The sequence below is a fragment of the Lacerta agilis genome, chromosome 1, assembly GCF_009819535.1.
Source record: "Lacerta agilis isolate rLacAgi1 chromosome 1, rLacAgi1.pri, whole genome shotgun sequence".
NCBI classification, from domain to species: Eukaryota; Metazoa; Chordata; class Lepidosauria; order Squamata; family Lacertidae; genus Lacerta; species Lacerta agilis.
Window position 1 is genome coordinate 67,690,535 of NC_046312.1, and position 19,140 is coordinate 67,709,674.

The following is a 19,140-nucleotide window of genomic DNA, read 5'->3' on the forward strand; positions in this document are numbered from 1 at the left end:
ACAGAAAGATAATATAGTAACCTATGATTATACTATTTATGTCATATAGTATAATCAAAAAGAATTACTTCATTTTACTGTTGGCAACTGTGAGTTTTACATCTTGGATGGTCAGTAGAATGCATGGGAAGTTTTGAAAAGCATGAACATTAACATTAGAATTGCCATATATGAAATCCATTATTGTTATAGATTTCTTTACTTTTTTAGTGTAAGATTCATATCATAGTAGCACAAATAATTTTAGCATCATTTTGTTCTCATAGTTATACATTTACTTGTCTTTTTTCCAACATTAGCTACTTCATTAATTTAGTATCTAATTGATTAACTTAATGTAAGCACTTAATACAGTGTCATTTTCTGTTAGCGTATACCAGTTGGCTGATTCACACAAAAAGAATAATCTTTTACTCTGCTTGATAAAAAAAAAAAAGTATTAGGCATTAGGAATGTTTTTAAAACCCTAGTAATTCTAGGTTCTTTATTTAGGCTGTCCAACACCAGTAGCATTTACAGTTGTACATACAAATACATTTCCACTACTGTTTATATATATTGTCCAGTATCAGTTTAAAAAGGATTTTTTAAAAACAGCCATTAGGCTCTTCTGCTTGGTTGGCTTATATAGGTGCAGAGTGGATCAGATTGCCCTATTTTATTTCAACACTGTCCCTTCCAACTCTACAATTCTGTTTCTATTAGAATATGAATATATGAACCTGCTTTATAAAAAGTTTTATTGTGCATTGTCTTGGCTATTTCTGGTTTGAGCAGGGCCGTCTCGTCGTAGGGGCTGGGTGGCGTGGCGCGCCAGGGCGCCGGCCCCCCAGGGGCGCCCCCGCGAGCCCGCCGGTATACCGGGCACCCCCTCCCCAACCCGTCCCTGCCCCCACGGGCGGACGGGTGCTCGCGCGCTGGCGGGCGAGCTGCAAGCCGCCCACCCTCCGGAGCCCCTGCTGGAGCGCTGGGAAGGGCATGCAAAGCCCCGCGCCGCTCCAGCGCCACGCCCCTCATCCCCCGCTCGCCCACCCCCCCTCCCGAGGGGCGGCCAGCGCGGGAGGGAGGTGGGCGGAGAGGCAGCACGCCAGGGGCGCCGATGGATCGCCGGGCCACAGCGGCCGATCCCTTTAAGACGGCCCTGGGTTTGAGGGTGCCATAAAAAAGGTAAAGGGACCCCTGACCGTTAGGTCCAGTCGTGTCCGACTCTGGGGTTGTGTATTTTGGAATAAAAAAACAAAAATTGAATTGGATCATTAGTTCATAGCTCAGTACTGTCTCTTTACCGTGATTGGCAGTAGCTTCTCCAGGACTCAGATTGAGTTTCCCCCTTGTATCAAATATGGGGTTTTGGGTTGACTATAAGTACATAGAACATAGGAAACTTACTTTTAACAAGTCAGACCTTCAGTCCATCTAGCTCAATATTCTTGAGACTGGCTAGCAATGCCTCTCTGGGTTTCAGGCAGGGATCCTTCCCAGCCCTCCTTAAAAACACCAGGCGTATGCTCCACCACTGAGCCATGGCCCTTCCCCTGTGAAGCATGTGCATCACCCTTAGGGAATGATCCCCTTTGGGACCATAGCTGGTGTGCTACCAGCTATCAATGCAGCATGGTGCTGTTTAGGGTGGCTTTCACTCTTTCAGCTGGTGGTACATGGGGGTAACTGCTCACCTGCTATCTAGACATACTAGTCCTCTTGTAGAATACAATGAAATAGAGAGGCTTATTGGGAGACATGCTGCAGAATCTGGATTCTGTGAGTGAGACTTGCTTTTCAGCAAGCATTTCCTAGAACTGAAGTAGAACATAAAAAAGCAATGCAAGCTTAAATTATGTTGGAACTCCTTATTGAAATAGATCAAATGTATCAGAAAGGAAAAAGGAATACTTATTTTTATATAAGGTGTCTTTAGACTCTCTCTTTTTCTACTTATTTATACTCTGACACAGGGGTAGCCAATGTGGTGACTTCCAAGTGTTACTGGACTTCAATTCCCACTATCCATTACAATTGGCCATACTGGATGGGGCTGAGGTGAGTTGGAGTTCAACAACAACTACTACATTGGCTGCCTCCTGTTCCATCATACATTTTGATTGTTTTGCGATCTGTTGTTTTGAAATCTAATACGTTCACCTTTTCTAGGTCTCGTCCCACTTCATATATTTTCTCGTTTTCTTGTAATAACTTACATATAACTTACTGCATGTGCCGTAAGGTACATAAAATAGCATATAGCCTTTTAAAACAATGGTTTGTATTTTAATTTCATGCTTCTCTTTTTATGTCCCTAAAGATGCCAAAGTCAGAACTAACAGACTCTCAGAGGAAAATGCTCATTACCACCCCAGGCATTCGTGGCAGTAATACAGAATTCAAAGTTCCTCACACGCGAATAGAAGATGGAGCAGCAATTCAGGTTCGTAGCTGTGCATTCCTCCAAACTTTTGGTACAATTTTTAATTAGAAGATGGCAAAAATAGCTGTGTAAATAGCTGCGTGGGTCTATGGGTGGGAGAGTGGTAATGCCTGTATAAGGACCATCCTGACTGACATAATATCATAGAATCACAGAACTGCAGATTGGGATCCAAAGGGACATCAAGTCCAACCCTCTGGAATGCAGCAATCACAACGTCAAAAGTAAGCTTTCAAGTTCCTCAACACTCTTCATCAGGCTGGATGTCAGAGACTGGGCAGAGGAGGAATGGTGGAGACTGCCTCCCCAGCCAGACCCTTCCAGAGAAGGAAGAGACAGTTCAGAATTACAACAGGGGTTTGAGGGAGGTCACAGCTCAGAGGCAGATGAGGGGAAAAGCTGGTAAATAATGGGACGGGAGGAGGAGGAAGAGGAACCACCAGGGGAGAGACAGCTGATGGACTTGGTGTCTTTAGGAAGCATTCCAGACCACCCCCTCCCAAAACCCGGCAGGCGTTGAAAGTAGGAGAGCAGAGAGCTCAGAGGCAGAAGGCACAGCTCAGCCACTGTAGTGATGACACATAATGGGAGAGGCGGAGAGGGTGGGATTTCACTTGGAGCAACACCATTACTCCAAGAGGCTGCATTTCTAAGCCTCTCTCTGTGAATATTGAATAAAAAGCATCAGTAAGAACTTTCCTTGTCTTATCCATTCCTGGCAACCTACCATGGGGGGTTGGATCCTCTGACTCCTGACACTGTTTTTTCAACAAAGCAAGATGGAGGGGGGCAATAAAAATGGTCATTTATTGTTGTTAATGTAATATAATATTCATTCAAACTGCTTTTTCTTTTGCATTACTATATCTATCAGAACAGTTTTGCTGTTCTGTTACAGTGGCATCCTCAGGTTGCTTGGCCAAAAGATCTAGAGCGACCTGGTGAACACAATGGAACTAAAAAGGGCTGGAGTGGACACAGCTACAATATACAAATGGATTAACGGGATGACAAGTGGTTTATGTGGTGTTAAAACCGTTTTTCAAACAACAAATTGTTAGCAAAATTGTGTACTTTGTAGATACAGCACTTGAGATTCTCCGAATTTAAGAAGAGCCCTGCTGCCTTGGATCAAAGGCCAGTCTAGTCCAGTACCCTGTTCCCACAGTGGCCAACCAGATGCCTATGGGAAGCCTCCAAGCAGGTCATGAGTGGAATAATGCTCCGCTACTTGTGTTCCCTAGCAAATGCTATTCAGAAGCAGAATGTCTCTGATACTGGAGATGATATATATTGATAATAATGACTATTAGCCATTGATAGCAATAACAGCAGCAGCTTATAAAATACTTGCAGTTTTCTAAGTACTGAACATACATTAAAGGAAAGGCAGCCCATACATGCAGGCTGACAATCTAATAGACATGATACAAATGGAAAAAAAGAAATGGGGAAGGGAAAAGGAAAGCAAGTATTAGAGCAGTTGCTCCTTCATCAGCCAATAGATGGGGCCAGGTCGACATTCCCTCACCAAAAAGGTTTCCTTGGGAGGCTGCTCCTGTTGCTTGATTGTTTTGAATGCCCTCATGTGCAACTTTTCCAGTTCTACAATATCCTTTGCAACCCATGGTGGCCAAAACTGTGCCCTGTAATCCAAGTGCAGCCATACCATATATTTGTATAAAGTATTATGATATGGGCAGGTTAGTTTTTTTATTCTTTCCTAATGATTCCTTGGCATGCAATTTGCCTTTTACAGCAGCTGCACACTAGGCTGATATTTTCATTGAGCTATTCACCACACCCCCAATATCCCTTTCCTGATCAGTCACCATCAGCATGAATGTAAAGTTAGGATTATTTTGCCCCACTGTATAAAATGGAAGACCCATGTATTTTCCCGAAAGCATCCTAGAACATTTGTTTTGCAAGTGCATTCTTTTCCAAGTGCAAAGCACACTCTATTGCTATTCCCGTCATCACAACTTGTTTTTTTTTTATGTCCTGCAAAACTCAATGTTCCTCAGTAATAAGGATTTGAATATTTAGTGAAATTCATCAGTCTTGAGGATCTTTTCCTCATATATATTTGACTACTAACAAAACTTAGGGGCTCATCCACACTTTCACTTGTCCTGTGTCTAGAAAGCACAGGTTTGAGCAGTTTTCCGCTTGCCCCATGCTTTCTGGCCATAGGTCTGAGCAGTTTTGCCCTTGTCCCACAGATTTCCCTAAGAAAACCTGCTCTTTACCAATGAATCATAGCAAATGTCAATCCGCAGAAAGCCCAGCTGGCGTTTGGTCCAATTCAACAGTGAAGATTGGGTTTCCCGGGGGGGGGGGGGAGTGGCAGGGCAAGGGCAAGTCTGGATGAGTCTTTACTGAGTGTTCCTCTGTAACATTTGACTTGTTAATCTTTTATTCTTTTTATTCATGCAGGAAATTTATTCTTTTGGAAGGAAATTAGGACAAGGCAGCTTTGGTGTGGTGATTGAAGTAACAGACAAAGAAACAGGCATGAAGTGGGCAATCAAGAAAGTGAACCGGGAAAAGGTAGGCTTTAATTGTATTGGAGTATGAGTTTTTATTTTTCAGACAATGATAATATTATTTATACAAATTAATCAACACAATACATTTATGTGCCCCAAATTCACATTGGATAAAGGGTGATGTACAAATATAATAATAATAATAATAATAATAATAATAATAATAATAATAATAATAATACCATTTTCAAACAAATGGTTCAAATGAAATAAGTGGTTTCGAACAGCCTAGTATGTTCTGAATATTTTAATTCCAAGAATTGTATTTGTATAAATAATTGCAGAATCAATTTTGTAATTATTGAGTTACGCAGTGCATGATCCTATCCTGCACCGGTTCATCACCCAACCACAGAGGGAATGCTATTGGGGACAAGAGACTCCTGTTTCTACCCTCCTCTTTCCTTCTTGGTGAGAAGGCAGTGGCCTATCACTAGGCCATTAGGGGAATGGAAGGCTTGCACATTCCTTACATATCTCAATTCAGCCTGCTGTCTGCTTGTTGGCATTTCAAGCCTGAGCAGAGGGTCAAGGCTGCATGGGGATATTTATTTATTTATGTATGTATTTGGAGCACTTTTAGCCCACACCTCAACATACAGTTCCAGGGTGATCTAAGTCCAATTAAAAACAACAGAACACTAGTTCTAATATAATTAAAACAGCAGGTAAAAACAACATATCCATTAAAATACCATACATTAAAAGGCCTGTGAGTCTGGTGGGATTTTATTAAATACATTAAAAAAAGAAAAAAATATATTGGTCTCTTCCACAAGTCTCAAAAAAATCAGGACAAGTAACATCTAATTGGAGTAATATAGAGCCTTTTATTCTTGGTACTGCTTGTGCCTCTGATGGTTTCAGATGGTTTATAGGCTTATTTTTCTGTGTATCTTGCAACTCATGCGTGCCATACCTCTTGCTCTCTTTTCACTTACCTGTCTGTATCTTATTGCAAATATCGGGATAGTTTTAACATTCCTGTTATGAATGTAACAACCCATGTCAACCTTGGCTTGGTTTAGTTTTTTATGTGTTTGTCTCATGAAGTTCTGGTAGGCGTGTTTGACAGGACTAAGGCTATGGAAACTGACTTTGAAGCGGCTGCAAGAAATGTGTTTCTCTCACTCTTAAAGGCGGGGAGTTCTGCAGTAAAACTACTTGAAAGGGAAGTGAGCATCCTAAAAACAGTAAACCATGAGCATATAATACATCTTGAACAGGTGTTTGAGACTCCCAAGGTAAGAAATTATCAATAGAAATCCTTTAATGCAGTTAACCCAAAGGTGTAAACCATGTGTGATGGTGACAGATGATTGTGTTAGAATTGTGTTGCGGTTCAGTTCCTTTAAAGTGGAGATTGGGGCTTTATAGAGTGGGAGAGGGTGCTGAAGCTCCCAAGCCACCCAGTGGTGCTCTCATACAGTCCCACTAGGAATAAAAGACCTTTGAAGAAGCTGTTTATCGGGGAAGTGGGTGGGGCAAAGGGTCCTTAGCACCTGCCTCCCACCTCCACATTTTGCACCTTGAATGACTCTCTTTGAAAAGCACTTATAAACAATATCACGTTATATTTTCAGTTTTTGAATATTGTAACATTTAAGAATACAGTCATACCCTGGCTGTGAGTATTCCGGTTTGCAAATGTTCTTTGGAAGCTGAATGTCCAACGGGGCTTCCACGGCTTCCAATTGGCTGCGGGAGCTTTCTGCAGCCAATCAGAAGCCGCGCCTTGGTTTCCAAATGTTTTGGAAGTTGAATGGATTTCCAGAACAGATTCCATTTGTCTTCCAAGGTACCACTGTAGTTGGCTGTTCAAAAATATGAAGAATATTAATTCTTCAATCTTTGTAAAACAAAATTGTTTTTACTATTTTTAACTAAATATTTGAGGCATTTATATTGAAAATATATATTAATACTTTAATATTACACACACACACACACACACACACACTTATATTGTTTATTTATTAATGTTAGCGTGTGTACCTTGTATTGGAGCTATGTGAGGATGGAGAACTTAGAGAGATTCTGCAAAGAAAAGGTCAATTTACAGAGAACGAGACACGGCACATCATTCAGAGTCTTGCCTCAGCAATAGCATATCTTCACAAAAGAGGTAATGTGATGATTATTATGTTCTTATAGATTATTATATCTCATCATCACAATTTTGTATCTCTTACTTGTTTCATAGTATAATTGTGGCCCTATCAACGGAAAAGCAACATTCTTTTAACACACACCTTTTCTTGTTGCTCATTTACTAGTTAAAATACCATTACTTTCTCCTATTTTTTCTAATTATTTTTCTTCATTGGTGGGGATAATATTACTTTCCCAATTTTTAAATAAGAGTCTACACATTTTATTGATTTTCATAGACATGATACAGAGCAGGTCTAGGGGCAGACCACCTTAATGGGACCTTCATCTTAGAAGGAAATGTCGCTGAAGGGTTTGCTAGGTGAGAGGGATTGAGTCCTATGCATAATAGTGATCCTCCCTGCCATTTGGAGTTGATGCTGAACTGAATACCCAGGTGGATACAGCTGAGTCAGGTCAACGCCCTGCTCACCCACCTATGTTTCAGTAATACCTGGCAGCAAGGCTTTTTTTTTTTCAGCCAGAACTCACCTGAACTGAACAGCAGCAACACCTGGCTGAAGACACAGTGGCAAATAGGCCAGGATCCTGAGCCCTGGAGAAAGATCCAGTAGTGGGAATAGGTTGTAAACTACTGCCCTTTCTTCTCTTTACCTGATGAAGAGTGAGCAAGTAGGCAGAGGTGACAGCTCATGCTGTGCCGCAGAGCCCAATCCTTTCCAACACACTGCTCCGAGAGATATAGATATATTAGCATGCCAATCCTTGTTCCCTGACAAGGCCTTCAACTGCCACTCCATCCCCTTACACTGAGGTCCAGCTTTGAGGGCCTTCTGGCGGTTCCCACCCTGCAAGAAGTGAGGTTATGGGAACCAGGCAGAGGGCTTTCTTGGCCATGGCACCCATTCTGTGGAATGCCCTCCCATCAGATGTCAAGGAAATAAACAACTATCTTGACTTTTAGAAGACACCTGAAGGCAGCCCTGTTTAGGGAAGTTTTTAATATTTGTAGTTTTATTGTGTTTTTAATATCCTGTTGGAAGCCGCCCAGAGTGGCTGGGGAATAAATAATATTTTTATTATTGTTATTATTGTTATTGTTACCCCCTCCCTTCGCACACTCTTGAAACCCCATGCCTCCCCTTCCATTACACCTCACCTAACCCACCCTACGCCTGACTGTTGTTCTGCTGTCGTGCCGCAGTTGGCCAGCCTGCTAAACTTCAGCATTGCAGTGTTTTTTCTTACAAAAATATAATAAGAAATACATGTATTGATTATGGATAATAACTGAGAGTACAACTGTGAATGGGAAATGGGACAAAATGAGAGAGAGTTGTTCATCTTTACTTCTGGTGAACCTTATGCTTTGTCCTTCTGAGCACAGGAAGTTAGTTGGATGATTTCCTTTGATATGCTAATTTTACAAATGGGTGCTTTTAAAGTGCATCAAATGACAAATCATATTATTCAAAATTATGATTTTCCCTTTATTAGAAGAACAGATCTAAGTTTGATGCAGATTTGGAACGTACAGACCAGACTTTTTCTATAAAAGAAAGCAGTGTCTGCAACATGCACTAATGTAGGATAAAATGCACTAAAAGTATAGCTCATAAATTACTCAATCAAAAGGGTTTAAAACATTTATGTCAGAATATTTTCAATGCAATTGATAAATAACACTTACTTTTTGTTCTCCATCTTGACAGATATTGTTCACAGAGATCTGAAATTGGAAAACATTTTAGTTAAAAGCAGTGACATTGATGAACAAAATGAAATGAAATTAAATATAAAGGTAAGCCCAACAATTGCAACACTTTACTTTAAGCAGTACTTTTGCCTGTGGTTTTTTTAAAACCCAGGAATCAAAAGTCAAGTTTCCTAGTAAATGCCTATTAGTAGCTTTTGAACTGAAACATAATGGTGTAATCAAGCCAAAAATAAAAGGTCTGAGATAAGAACAATTGACAAGAATGTAGGAGTCAAGTGCCATTGAAGAAAGTTCTTGTTGAGTGAAGAGTAGTATAGTTATAGGCCATTTAAAAAGAAATGTTTTCAGAAGTGTACTGTGTTATTCTTATACCTTTTTGGATATAGTTCCAAGCCATTAGCAAGAGTGAGCTGGGGAGCTGTAATTAGTATGAATTATGCATACTGCCAATTTATTTTAAACATTTTAGTAATTTTGAAAAACATATGATGCTTTACATATCAGCTACTTTCTATTTTGTAGACTTTGGATATTATAAGTATTTACTACCTAAACGCATTAAACGTATCAAGAACTTACACTCATTTATTTGTATGGAAATAATTGGAACTTGATGGTTGCTAAATTATATATTACTTTATCCTTACTTAAATTTTTTATTGCTGTTATAAAATGGCTGTGAGGATTGTATAAAAAGTGCACGCTGACACATAGAACTGAACTACAGAGGTTCAACCTGCAGTAACTAAAGCAGCATACTATGATAAATTGTATTTTACTTAAGAGTGTTCTGTGTGAACCCGAACTTTTCTTTGCATGGGTACCCACCTGCATTTGGGTCTCTGCCTACTACCAATATCCCTTCCATACTTTCTTAGTAGTCAGATTAGGCCAGCAGAGACTGAATCCCAGCAGTTGGGCTAGGCAGGAAAACTCCTATATTCTGGCATATTTATTTGTTTACTTACTTACATTTCTGTTCCACCTTTCTTCTACCATGGAAGTCAAGGGACAATGCAGGTGGTCGCTCATCCGGGTCCTAACCAGACCCAGAACTGCTTATCTTCAGTGTGGTGGTAGCCTCGTGGATCTTTATGCCATATAATTTAACTGATACAATTTTTCTTTTTTATTCACTCATTTCTATTGTGTTGGGTCCCTTATTTTTCTTCTTCCCAGTCCTACCATGGATATGGTTTTCTGCTCTGACATTATACAGATAGTGGTAGCAGTTGCTCTAGAAGCTTCCAGTCACAGGAGTAGCTGCTGAATATACGCTTGAGCCAATACTTTACCATTTAAGGCAGCATTTTGGGGTAGTGTACTTGTTGGACCAGGGACATATGAGTTTGAATCCCCACTGAGCCATGGTGACTTTTGGTCAGTCACTCCATTGCAGGCAAACCTATATTTTAGTGTTGTGAGGATAAAATAATAAAAAACCTCACATATATCTTCCTGACCCCCTTGGAAGAAAATAATATTACTACATTTCTGCTCGTGATCTCTCACAAACAACTGCAAATAAGTGTAAGGAAGCAGCTGGTGGACTGGTCCAGTCATTTAGATAGGAAATAGTTACTTTTGTAACACAAAGAACCTCTGTAAGTAAAAACAAAAATGGCATGAAGAAATTCTTGTTCTACTAACAACAAAAGCTGTTTTAGAGAGGGGGGATGCTTCATTGTGCAGTGGAAAAATGTGAAATATTCTGAAACTTTTTTCTGTAGCTTAGCTTTTCAAGATGCTCTCAGAATTCGTTAAAGGGGGGGGAGGGAGCAAGGTAGTTATTAACATTTCCTCAGGTATGTTTGTGTATTTCTGTTGGCACAGTACTGCTGTGTGTGCCAGGCACACAGCAGTGTGGCAGGCCACAGCAGAACAGCCCCAGGCACTTCACATCCTATCTCCTATGCAGTATGCTGGACCCAGTGCACATGTGTGTCTCTTGCTAGGTGCAGGAATAAGCATTATATACAGTGGAGCTTGTACTACTAGGGAAGTCAGGCCCCAGGAAAACAAGGAAGGTGGGGGGAGCTAGTAGCTGAATTGGCTCACCAGAAGGAGGGGAGCAACTAATGTTGGCCTCCCAACCAGGAGATGGCAGGAAGGTTGATGTGGTGCAAACAGACCTGCAGAACTGGTTTAGTGCCATGCCGACATCCTCGCTGCCTCACACCTCTCCATATTCTTCCCTAAGTAACAGCATTCCACCTGCCAGGAAGCTAGCATAGCAGCTCCACTCCACCTGGTGAGCTGCTCCTGGATACAAAACTGGGCTGGGCTTCTTCTTCTTCCCCAGTCTCTGCCCTCACATAACAGTGTTCTGGCAGTTGAGATAGCATTCAGCATTAGGCTGCTGTTGAATAGCAGTCAAAAAGGATGGATGAGTCTGCCCCAGCTTCACCCCATCCTGTGCACCTGTGGAGTCTCCCCTGTATGTAGAGAGGAAGAGTGTGTCCCAAACACCCAGCAAATCATTTATCTCCTGATTCTTTCCTGTCTGACTTCCTTCCTGGCTTCTTTCCCTCTTGTTGCTGTTCCCCATATTTATGTCCCCTAATGATCTCATAACTAAAATATTCGGCTTTTTAAAGTGCTTTGATCAGACCCTATAGCAGCACACACTTAGCTTGAATCTCATTAATAAGCTCATCACTTTTCATATGCTCAAATGTTAGTGCAATTTGCAGTGTAAGTATTAAAGTTGTTTAAAACTCGGCTCTGAATATTTATAGGAGGATTGGTGCAGAGCTTTCTCTTCTTTAGGTGTGCTGTTATAGGAGATCATTTGGGAAATCTAGTCAGATTCCGTTAGGTCTCTCTGAAGTGGTTTTGCATTGAACAATGAGCTCTTCAGAGGAATAAAAGAGTTGCAACTACATACCAGCAGAGAATTTTCAAGACAGTTGAGTTCTGTTTCCTGTAGGTGACTGATTTTGGTTTAGCTGTACAAAAGATGGGAGGAAGCGAAAGCATGTTCCAGTCTACCTGTGGGACTCCTATCTACATGGGTAAGTTCAGTGCTTCATATGGTAGTATTCCCATTTAGTTTCATCACATGAAAGACTGGCATTTGAATGGAATAAAACTTTATTTTGTAGCCCACAGTCCATTTGTTTAGATGTATATATACAGTGTCTTCGTTTTACCCATTGTTGCTTTGGAATAAATAATAATAATAATAATAATAATAATAATAATAATAATAATAGGACAGGAAGTGTCAAGCCCCAAACAGATGCACCCCACACTGCAACATTTTGTTGCAAGGCCCCACTTGTTTCATATAAATGACTATCTTTGCATTGGCTCAGGCAAGGACATTGTGAAGCTGCATACAGCTTGTTATGGTGACTTTCTGATCTAGAAATCAGTATTGTATGTGACAACCCTCTCTGTAATTGGCTCTTCTATTCTGTATTCTGTATTTTAAGCTATGTTGTTGACCTGGGTTTGATACCATACATCAGGTTTCCTGCCTTGTTATGACCCTTGGTTTAAAACCAAGACTGATCCAATAGCTGTGATATTATAATAGCATGTCAAAATGAGATTTTATGCTCTCTTAGCAATTGCTTTACAGCTTCAAAGCAAGAGCTGAATGTAGTAAAAGGATGTTTTCTGCTAGCTGTGACACACACTAAATAAGTTTTGAAGGCCAGCCCGTTGGTTATGTAACACATGCTAAACTAAGACAATTAAAGCTAACTTGCTCCAGTGTCAAAACAGATGAAGTACTGATGCATGAGTATGTACCTTGCCCTTTTCTCTGTGGTGAAATGTCCTTGGCAGACAAAGAGAACTAACCTTGTACTAGAGGACAGTAGATTAGGCCTTAAGCAATTGTTTTAAGTGTATTGAAATCAAACACAGAGAAATCAAGCATTTTATTTGTGTATGCAGCCTCTTCACTCCTCTCTTCATGTTATGCAGCTATGAAACCAGAAAGTCTTTTCATGTGTTGTCTTAACTGAGATACTGTGGTTACCCACTTTGGAAGAAGTAGGTTCTTAAACAAACTTGAAACTGGTGACTGTAATTTCCTGATTTGGAGAAATGGGAAACTTTGGCTAATTAGAAACTTTTTGGATTAATTGTGGCCAACAGAAAGGGAGCTGTGAAAGGGCAGCATGTGCAGGGAAAAGGTTTGTGCATATCTCCATTTAGTAACCTGATATGTGATCATCTGAGCCAAGCCAGTGATTAGTGAGAAAATTTTATGTACATTTTTCAATCAAAGGACATGTATAAATATATAAAACAGATAATTTGAAGCCATTTTTTTATTTCCAAAAGCATGTTTATATTTTAAATTGATGTTACCCATTTTCAGATTTGTCCTAAATGAATATTTAAAGAACCCCTTCTGTATTTAAATCCAGCATATAACCTTATGCAATACACTTGTTTACCAAATGGAAATATGTTTATGTGGTGTCGTGAAGCATTTGCTATCAGTATTTTATAAGCAACGCTTTCTCAATTTATAGCTGGAAAGAAAACCAATAATGCAATTACTTAGCCACAATGTCATCATTCCTAAATGATCAAAGTGAGGACACATCAGCATGAATTGTTAAGGGCTGTACATTATTAATCTCAACATCTGCTGCTTTTCTTTTTGCTTCGGGGAGGAATAAAGTATATCTCATCAGCACATGCTTTGTTTTAAGCAATTTAAAAGTATTTTTTTGTATTATTAATAATATTCTTTCTGCTTGGTTGGCAGCCCCAGAAGTGATCAGTGCACATGACTATAGCCAACAGTGTGATGTTTGGAGCATAGGTGTCATTATGTATATGCTGTAAGTAGCTTGTAACATTTATATAAAATGAAAATATCCATCCTGAAGAAGGTAACTTTGTATTTAATCTTTCCTTTAAAAAATAAAATAAAATAAGGGTTGTTACTTGGTTTGGCTACATACTAGCTGAAATTATTCATTGCTTAGGTTGTCTTTCTTGACTCCTTTTCAACAGGATTGGTTAATCTTTTCAGTACAATTACACCTCAACTCTAGACACCCTTTCAAGTAGGTGTGTTTAGGATCAAAGCTTTAGAATGTACATGTCTAGGCAGTGTGAAGGGTCAGAATATTATTGACAATATCTTTTTCATGAAAAAAAGGTTTCATGAAAATGTGGTCCATTCTTTCTGTCAGTGCTGGTGTAGACTTGACAGCACTGGGAACCATTTGCCGTATCTGCCACTGTTCAAGGCATTTGCTTACACTGTCTGACCATTGTACTGCACAGTTTTATATACAGTGTCCAGTGTATTTAGACATTGTTAAAAATTTAAATTTTTTATTTTTAATGACTTACTATACTTGAATACAACATATCGTATATTAGAAGTATACAGTAACAGAAACAAATTATTCCAGATACACCAGTAAATTTGAGGGTGTTCCTTTAAATCATGGCCTTAATAATTAATTCATGTCATATGGATTTTAATTTCTATATTTCCTGGATTTGTGACTAAACATTCTCATTGTGTGTAGATATATATGTATATCTGCATATGTACACATCTACTTTACATGCATACACATACTGGTACCATATACACACGTATATACAATTCTACCACTTAGGTAGACTGTTATTTATGTGTAACACATACTCATGGGTATATGCTGCTTAAATCAAGAAGTTTTATCATTGATTTTAAATGTTTTTACTTCTCCAGTTCTTGTAATTATTCGTATGTTTTAATAGAGTAATTCAAAATAATCTAAAACATCCATTTGATTGTGGGAGTAATGAATTTACTCTGTTATATTTATTTATTTATTTATTTGTGCATAAGAGAAAATGCTCAGATTAAGCAAACAAAAGCTGAAAAGTTGTATGTATATATTTTTTTTAAAAAAAACATTAAGGAAAAAACCACATGGCATGTGGATCCAGGTTTTAAAGTATTTTTCCTTTAATGAAACCTTTCAACAAAGCAAACAAAAAGTGAAATTGTGGCAGAGGATTGTATCCAATCCTGCTATTCCACTCGTGTAACATACTTTTGCTTGCTCAACTGAACTCACTTCTCTCATTTCTTCTGCGGCACTCGCACATGCTCAAAATCTGTCCCAGAGGGTTGGGGGGGGGGGGTTCCCCTGGAGCATATTTTGGGGGTGTGCAGGTTGAGAAAATGAATGGAAAGTCCCAGTGTTTCAGGGAACTCTGCTTACACAGTGTAAGATACAACCCAGAGCCCCTTTGATGTGGAGAGAAAGACTTTCCTATCAGCTCTTCTTGGCTAAAAGTGTTACTTTGGGCTAAACATTAGATGACGACGGGAGTAAACCTTCCTACCCCAGCCTCTCCCTGTGTAACCAAACTGCTCCCAGCAGTGTTGGGTTCTGATAGGTTAACTAGCAACAACATCTCTGTTCTGGACAAGTGCAATCAGAGGAAGAAGATGCATCTTACCTTAAGCTGATGCAGTAGGGGGTGTACCACTCCCCCACCTATTGTTCCTTCAACTCCTTCAGTGTAGCTTTTCTGCATACCATAATAAAGATTGAACAGCTTTATTGCTTTTCTTTCTTTTAATTTGTGGCACAAACTGTGTTCTACAAACTTTTTAATGCTGAGGCAGTACCAGTTTTATGGCCATACTTTACAGTATTAATGTTGCCACTGAAGAAGTTACATTTGCACAGTATAGCACAGCTGAATGCATTATAAATTGGGCTGGGGTAACTGAAATACCTGATTGGCCAATAAGAATTCCATGCTGTTTCTGCAATTTGCACAATTCACAGGCCTTGTAAAAACACAGAGCAGTGAATTGTGCTGATTGTAGTCACAGCTCAGGACTCCTGACATTATACTTTAATTAACATATAAATATTTTAAATTAGCATTTTATAATCACAATAGTATTATAACAATGCAACATTATATTGCACTTCATCCAGATGACAGTTAAAAAAGCGCAAACATACTGCCTAAGTATTAATAGAATCCACTTCATACCCCTTTTATTGCTGCAAATGGTATTCAAGAGATATATAAGATATGTGTTTAATTTTCATCCAGTTTTCATAAGCAACACACCCTACTATTGTTAGATGGACTTTTGAGCCATGATGTGTAAGTGAATGCTTAATGTTGCCATTGTTACATGATGTTCCCTGTAGCTGAATGAGTCTGCATTCACCTTCTAGCTACCAAAGCAATGACAAAAGTGCAGATGGCATGACTTATCTTAACAAGTGCTTATCTGCTAGAATTGGCTTGATCTTGAGCTACCTAGGAAATCCAGGCCTTAAGATTTGATCCATTTGTTCAGATTTGTTGAATTTTTCATGTGATGTGTTTGTATAATAGAATAATGCTGCTGTGATGCTTTTAATGGAATGTATCTGTAATTTGCTTGCCATTTCTCTTTTAGCGTAGGCCAGTAAAACAACAAGCAATTATGTTTTTATTGAGCTCCTTGTGGGCTGCGTTTGGCTTAGTTTCGTAGACCACAAGTTCTACCACAAGGCGCATAGTAGCATTTTATGTAGCCAATATTTTTATCACTGCCTTACAAAGCAGCTATGCTTCCAAACAGCATTGAAGCAAAAATTCTCCCAGTTTCTCTGAAATAATTTCAACAGTATTGAAATAACACTATTTTTTCTTTAATGCCTATGAAATATTTTCAAATTCTTTATCCTCAGTTAGGTTCACTTGCCATCAAGTGATATAACAATGTAGCCAAAGCTAATTGGCCAAATATGAATACACACTATGAATCTTGATTGCCCAGAATCATCTATGTGACTTATTCTGGAATAAGTGCTGTCACATTCTCAATAGACTTTATTTAACCTCAGTGACATAATCATGTAGCCAGAGCCGTCTTAAGGGGATCTGCCGCCCTGGCGCGGCTATCCCTCTGGCGCCCCCGCCATGCCGGCTCTCCGCCGCCTCCCTCCCGCGCTTGCCGCCCCTTGGGAGGGGGGTGGGCGAGCGGGGGATGAGGGGCGTGGCGCTGGAGCGGCGCGGGGCTCTGCGCGCCCTTCCAGCGCTTCCGGGATGGGAGGCGCGGGCGGCGCGGGGCTCTGCGCGCCCTTCCAGCGCTTCCGGGATGGGAGGTGAGGGCGGCCGGCTCGCGCTCCCGCGCACAGCCGGACGGCGCGGCGCGGCTGGGCAGCTCGCGCTGCATCGGGCGGGCGGCCGGCTGCGCCGCGCCATCCGGCTGCGCGCGGGAGCGCGAGCCGGCTGCCCTCGCCTCCCGTCCCGGAAGCGCTGGAAGGGCGCGCAGAGCTCCTGTGCTCTGCTGGGCAGCCAGAGGGCGTGGCGTGGCCGGCCAGCTCCCTTGCCGGGAGTCAGAGGGCGCTGCCGGCGGGGCTGGAGGGCGGAGGCGCCCTCCAGGCCATTGCGCCCTGGTGCGCCGCGCCACCAGCCCCAATGGATGAGACGGCTCTGCATGTAGCCCTCGGGTCACAAGTCTTTTTGGACCAGGGAACACACTTTGTTTTTTGAGAGTATTGGGAAGGAGCGTGGCAGAACGCGAAATTAAAGAGGCCTAGAAAATAGAACAGAAGTAGGAAAAGTATATTGGCACTGCCATGTATTGGGGTCACAGGCAGTAACTATAGGGGGCCCTGGGTGCCAGGGCACCCATATTTTTGTGTGGGTGCTCAGCACTCACACTATGAGGCCTCTGATGCAACTTCCAGTGCTTTGTGAGGCCCGAAAGTTGAATTGGAGGCCTTGCACGGACTTGGAGGTAGCGTCTGAGGCCGCCGCTGCAACTTCCAGGAGAAACCGCAAGTCACGTCCAAAATCTCTCAGGGCCTGGAAATTCCTGGAAATTCGTGTCCAAGGCCTTGCGGAGCCTCAAAGATCACATCTGAGGCTTTGCAAGGCATCACCAGGAATGGCTCTGCTCGTGTGTCCAAACCGCCCTGACCTCAATGCCTCCTGGCCCTGGCCCTTCACTGTCCTAGTATGTAACAATGCTGTTGCTACTCGAAGGCCAGAACAATGGTAAGCCCCTTCCTGCTTTCACTCCTATTAGCTTATCCAGTGGTATCTTGGTTCTCAAACTTAATCCGTTCTGGAAGTTCGTTCAACTCCCGAAATCATTCAAAAACCAAGGCGTGGCTTCCGATTGGCTGCAGGAGCTTCCTGCACTCAAGCAGAAGCCACGTCAGATGTTTGGCTTCCAAAAAACGTTCGAAAACCAGAACACTTACTTCGGGATTTTGGTGTTTGGGAGCCGATTTGTTCGTCAACTAAGCCGTTCAAGAACCAAGGTTCCACTGTATATCTTGTCTGTTGCATTTTTGAGGATATTCTGAGTTAAAAATCCATCAAATAAATATATAAGACTTGTGAGAACAGAAAAGCTTTTGAACTGTCATTTGAAAATAAATTGCTAAAATGTTTACGTACGGCATTTCAATTCAAAACAGAGTGAAATAAACCTGATGGTAATGATTCTATATTTTGATTTTGAGTGGCAGGCATCCATCAAGGACAGGTGACAGCATTTCTTAAATCTACAGCAGACTTAAAATTAAAGAAAGAATACATCCTCCCTACATTTGGTGTATCTGACTGCATGCTTCTGTTCACTTTTTTGTCATGTTACACTTAATGGTAATGTGTGTAAGTTCCGAATTAGTGATTATGAGTATTTTTTTAGAGATCACCTGATATAATTTCTTTTTCATAATTGTCAGGAGCTAGGGCATTGGGCAGGTATTCTAGGGGCTGTCTGTCTGTGAGAATGCTCATATTAATTTTTGAAGCCCAGTGGGGAAGGAAACTGGCAGTAAGGAGCCTAAGTTAACCATCAGGTTCATTTACTCTTCTCTTCTCGCACAGCCAGGAAAAGGAATTTGCCACTGTTTATTTTCTTTTTCCACTCATCAAATTGGAAGAGCCATAGTTTTAAGCAAACTCTAATCCATTTCTAAGCAAGGACTTCTTCAAAACACTGATTATGAATCTAGTTTAACTAGCATTCAGAGGCAGCCTACCACTCCACAATGGATCGTTCCCTGCTGTTCATAGCAGGAAGCAGTCTTTTCCCAAATTTCTTTTAAATCCACAAGGAACATTTTCTGACACCCTTTATTTCCTCTTTAAGCAAGAGTTGCAGAATTGGCACCTCTTTTGTTTTGAGGATTTGTTCTGATAGTTCTCCCACTGTCTATTCTGGAATTGGCTTGGGTAAGTTTTCTTGCAGTTGCTCCAGAGACAAATCTTCTCCCACTGCTCTTATTTTTGAACCAATATGATCTTTCCCTTCCTGCTCTTCTGCCTCTGGCCAATACTTTGCTCTTTTTATGGATATTGTGCACTGCAACCAAGAAGCTGCA

The 19,140-nt window shown here is 40.8% G+C and overlaps 1 protein-coding gene across 9 annotated transcripts in view; it reads left to right on the plus strand.

Annotated features, from left to right (window-relative positions):
- Nucleotides 1-19,140, plus strand: part of STK33 (serine/threonine kinase 33) — a 41,236-nt gene that overhangs the window by 11,253 nt on the left and 10,843 nt on the right. For 8 of the 9 annotated variants that reach the window (XM_033153172.1, XM_033153126.1, XM_033153163.1 and 5 more), the window contains 7 exons: nucleotides 2,303-2,425; nucleotides 4,865-4,978; nucleotides 6,117-6,221; nucleotides 6,964-7,102; nucleotides 8,802-8,890; nucleotides 11,736-11,820; nucleotides 13,539-13,614. In XM_033153172.1, coding sequence (XP_033009063.1) covers nucleotides 2,303-2,425; nucleotides 4,865-4,978; nucleotides 6,117-6,221; nucleotides 6,964-7,102; nucleotides 8,802-8,890; nucleotides 11,736-11,820; nucleotides 13,539-13,614 — 731 coding nt within the window. Of the gene's footprint in view, nucleotides 1-1,956; nucleotides 2,041-2,302; nucleotides 2,426-4,864; nucleotides 4,979-6,116; nucleotides 6,222-6,963; nucleotides 7,103-8,801; nucleotides 8,891-11,735; nucleotides 11,821-13,538; nucleotides 13,615-19,140 lie in introns of those variants that run through there. The other variant, XM_033153190.1, reaches the window with a different exon arrangement.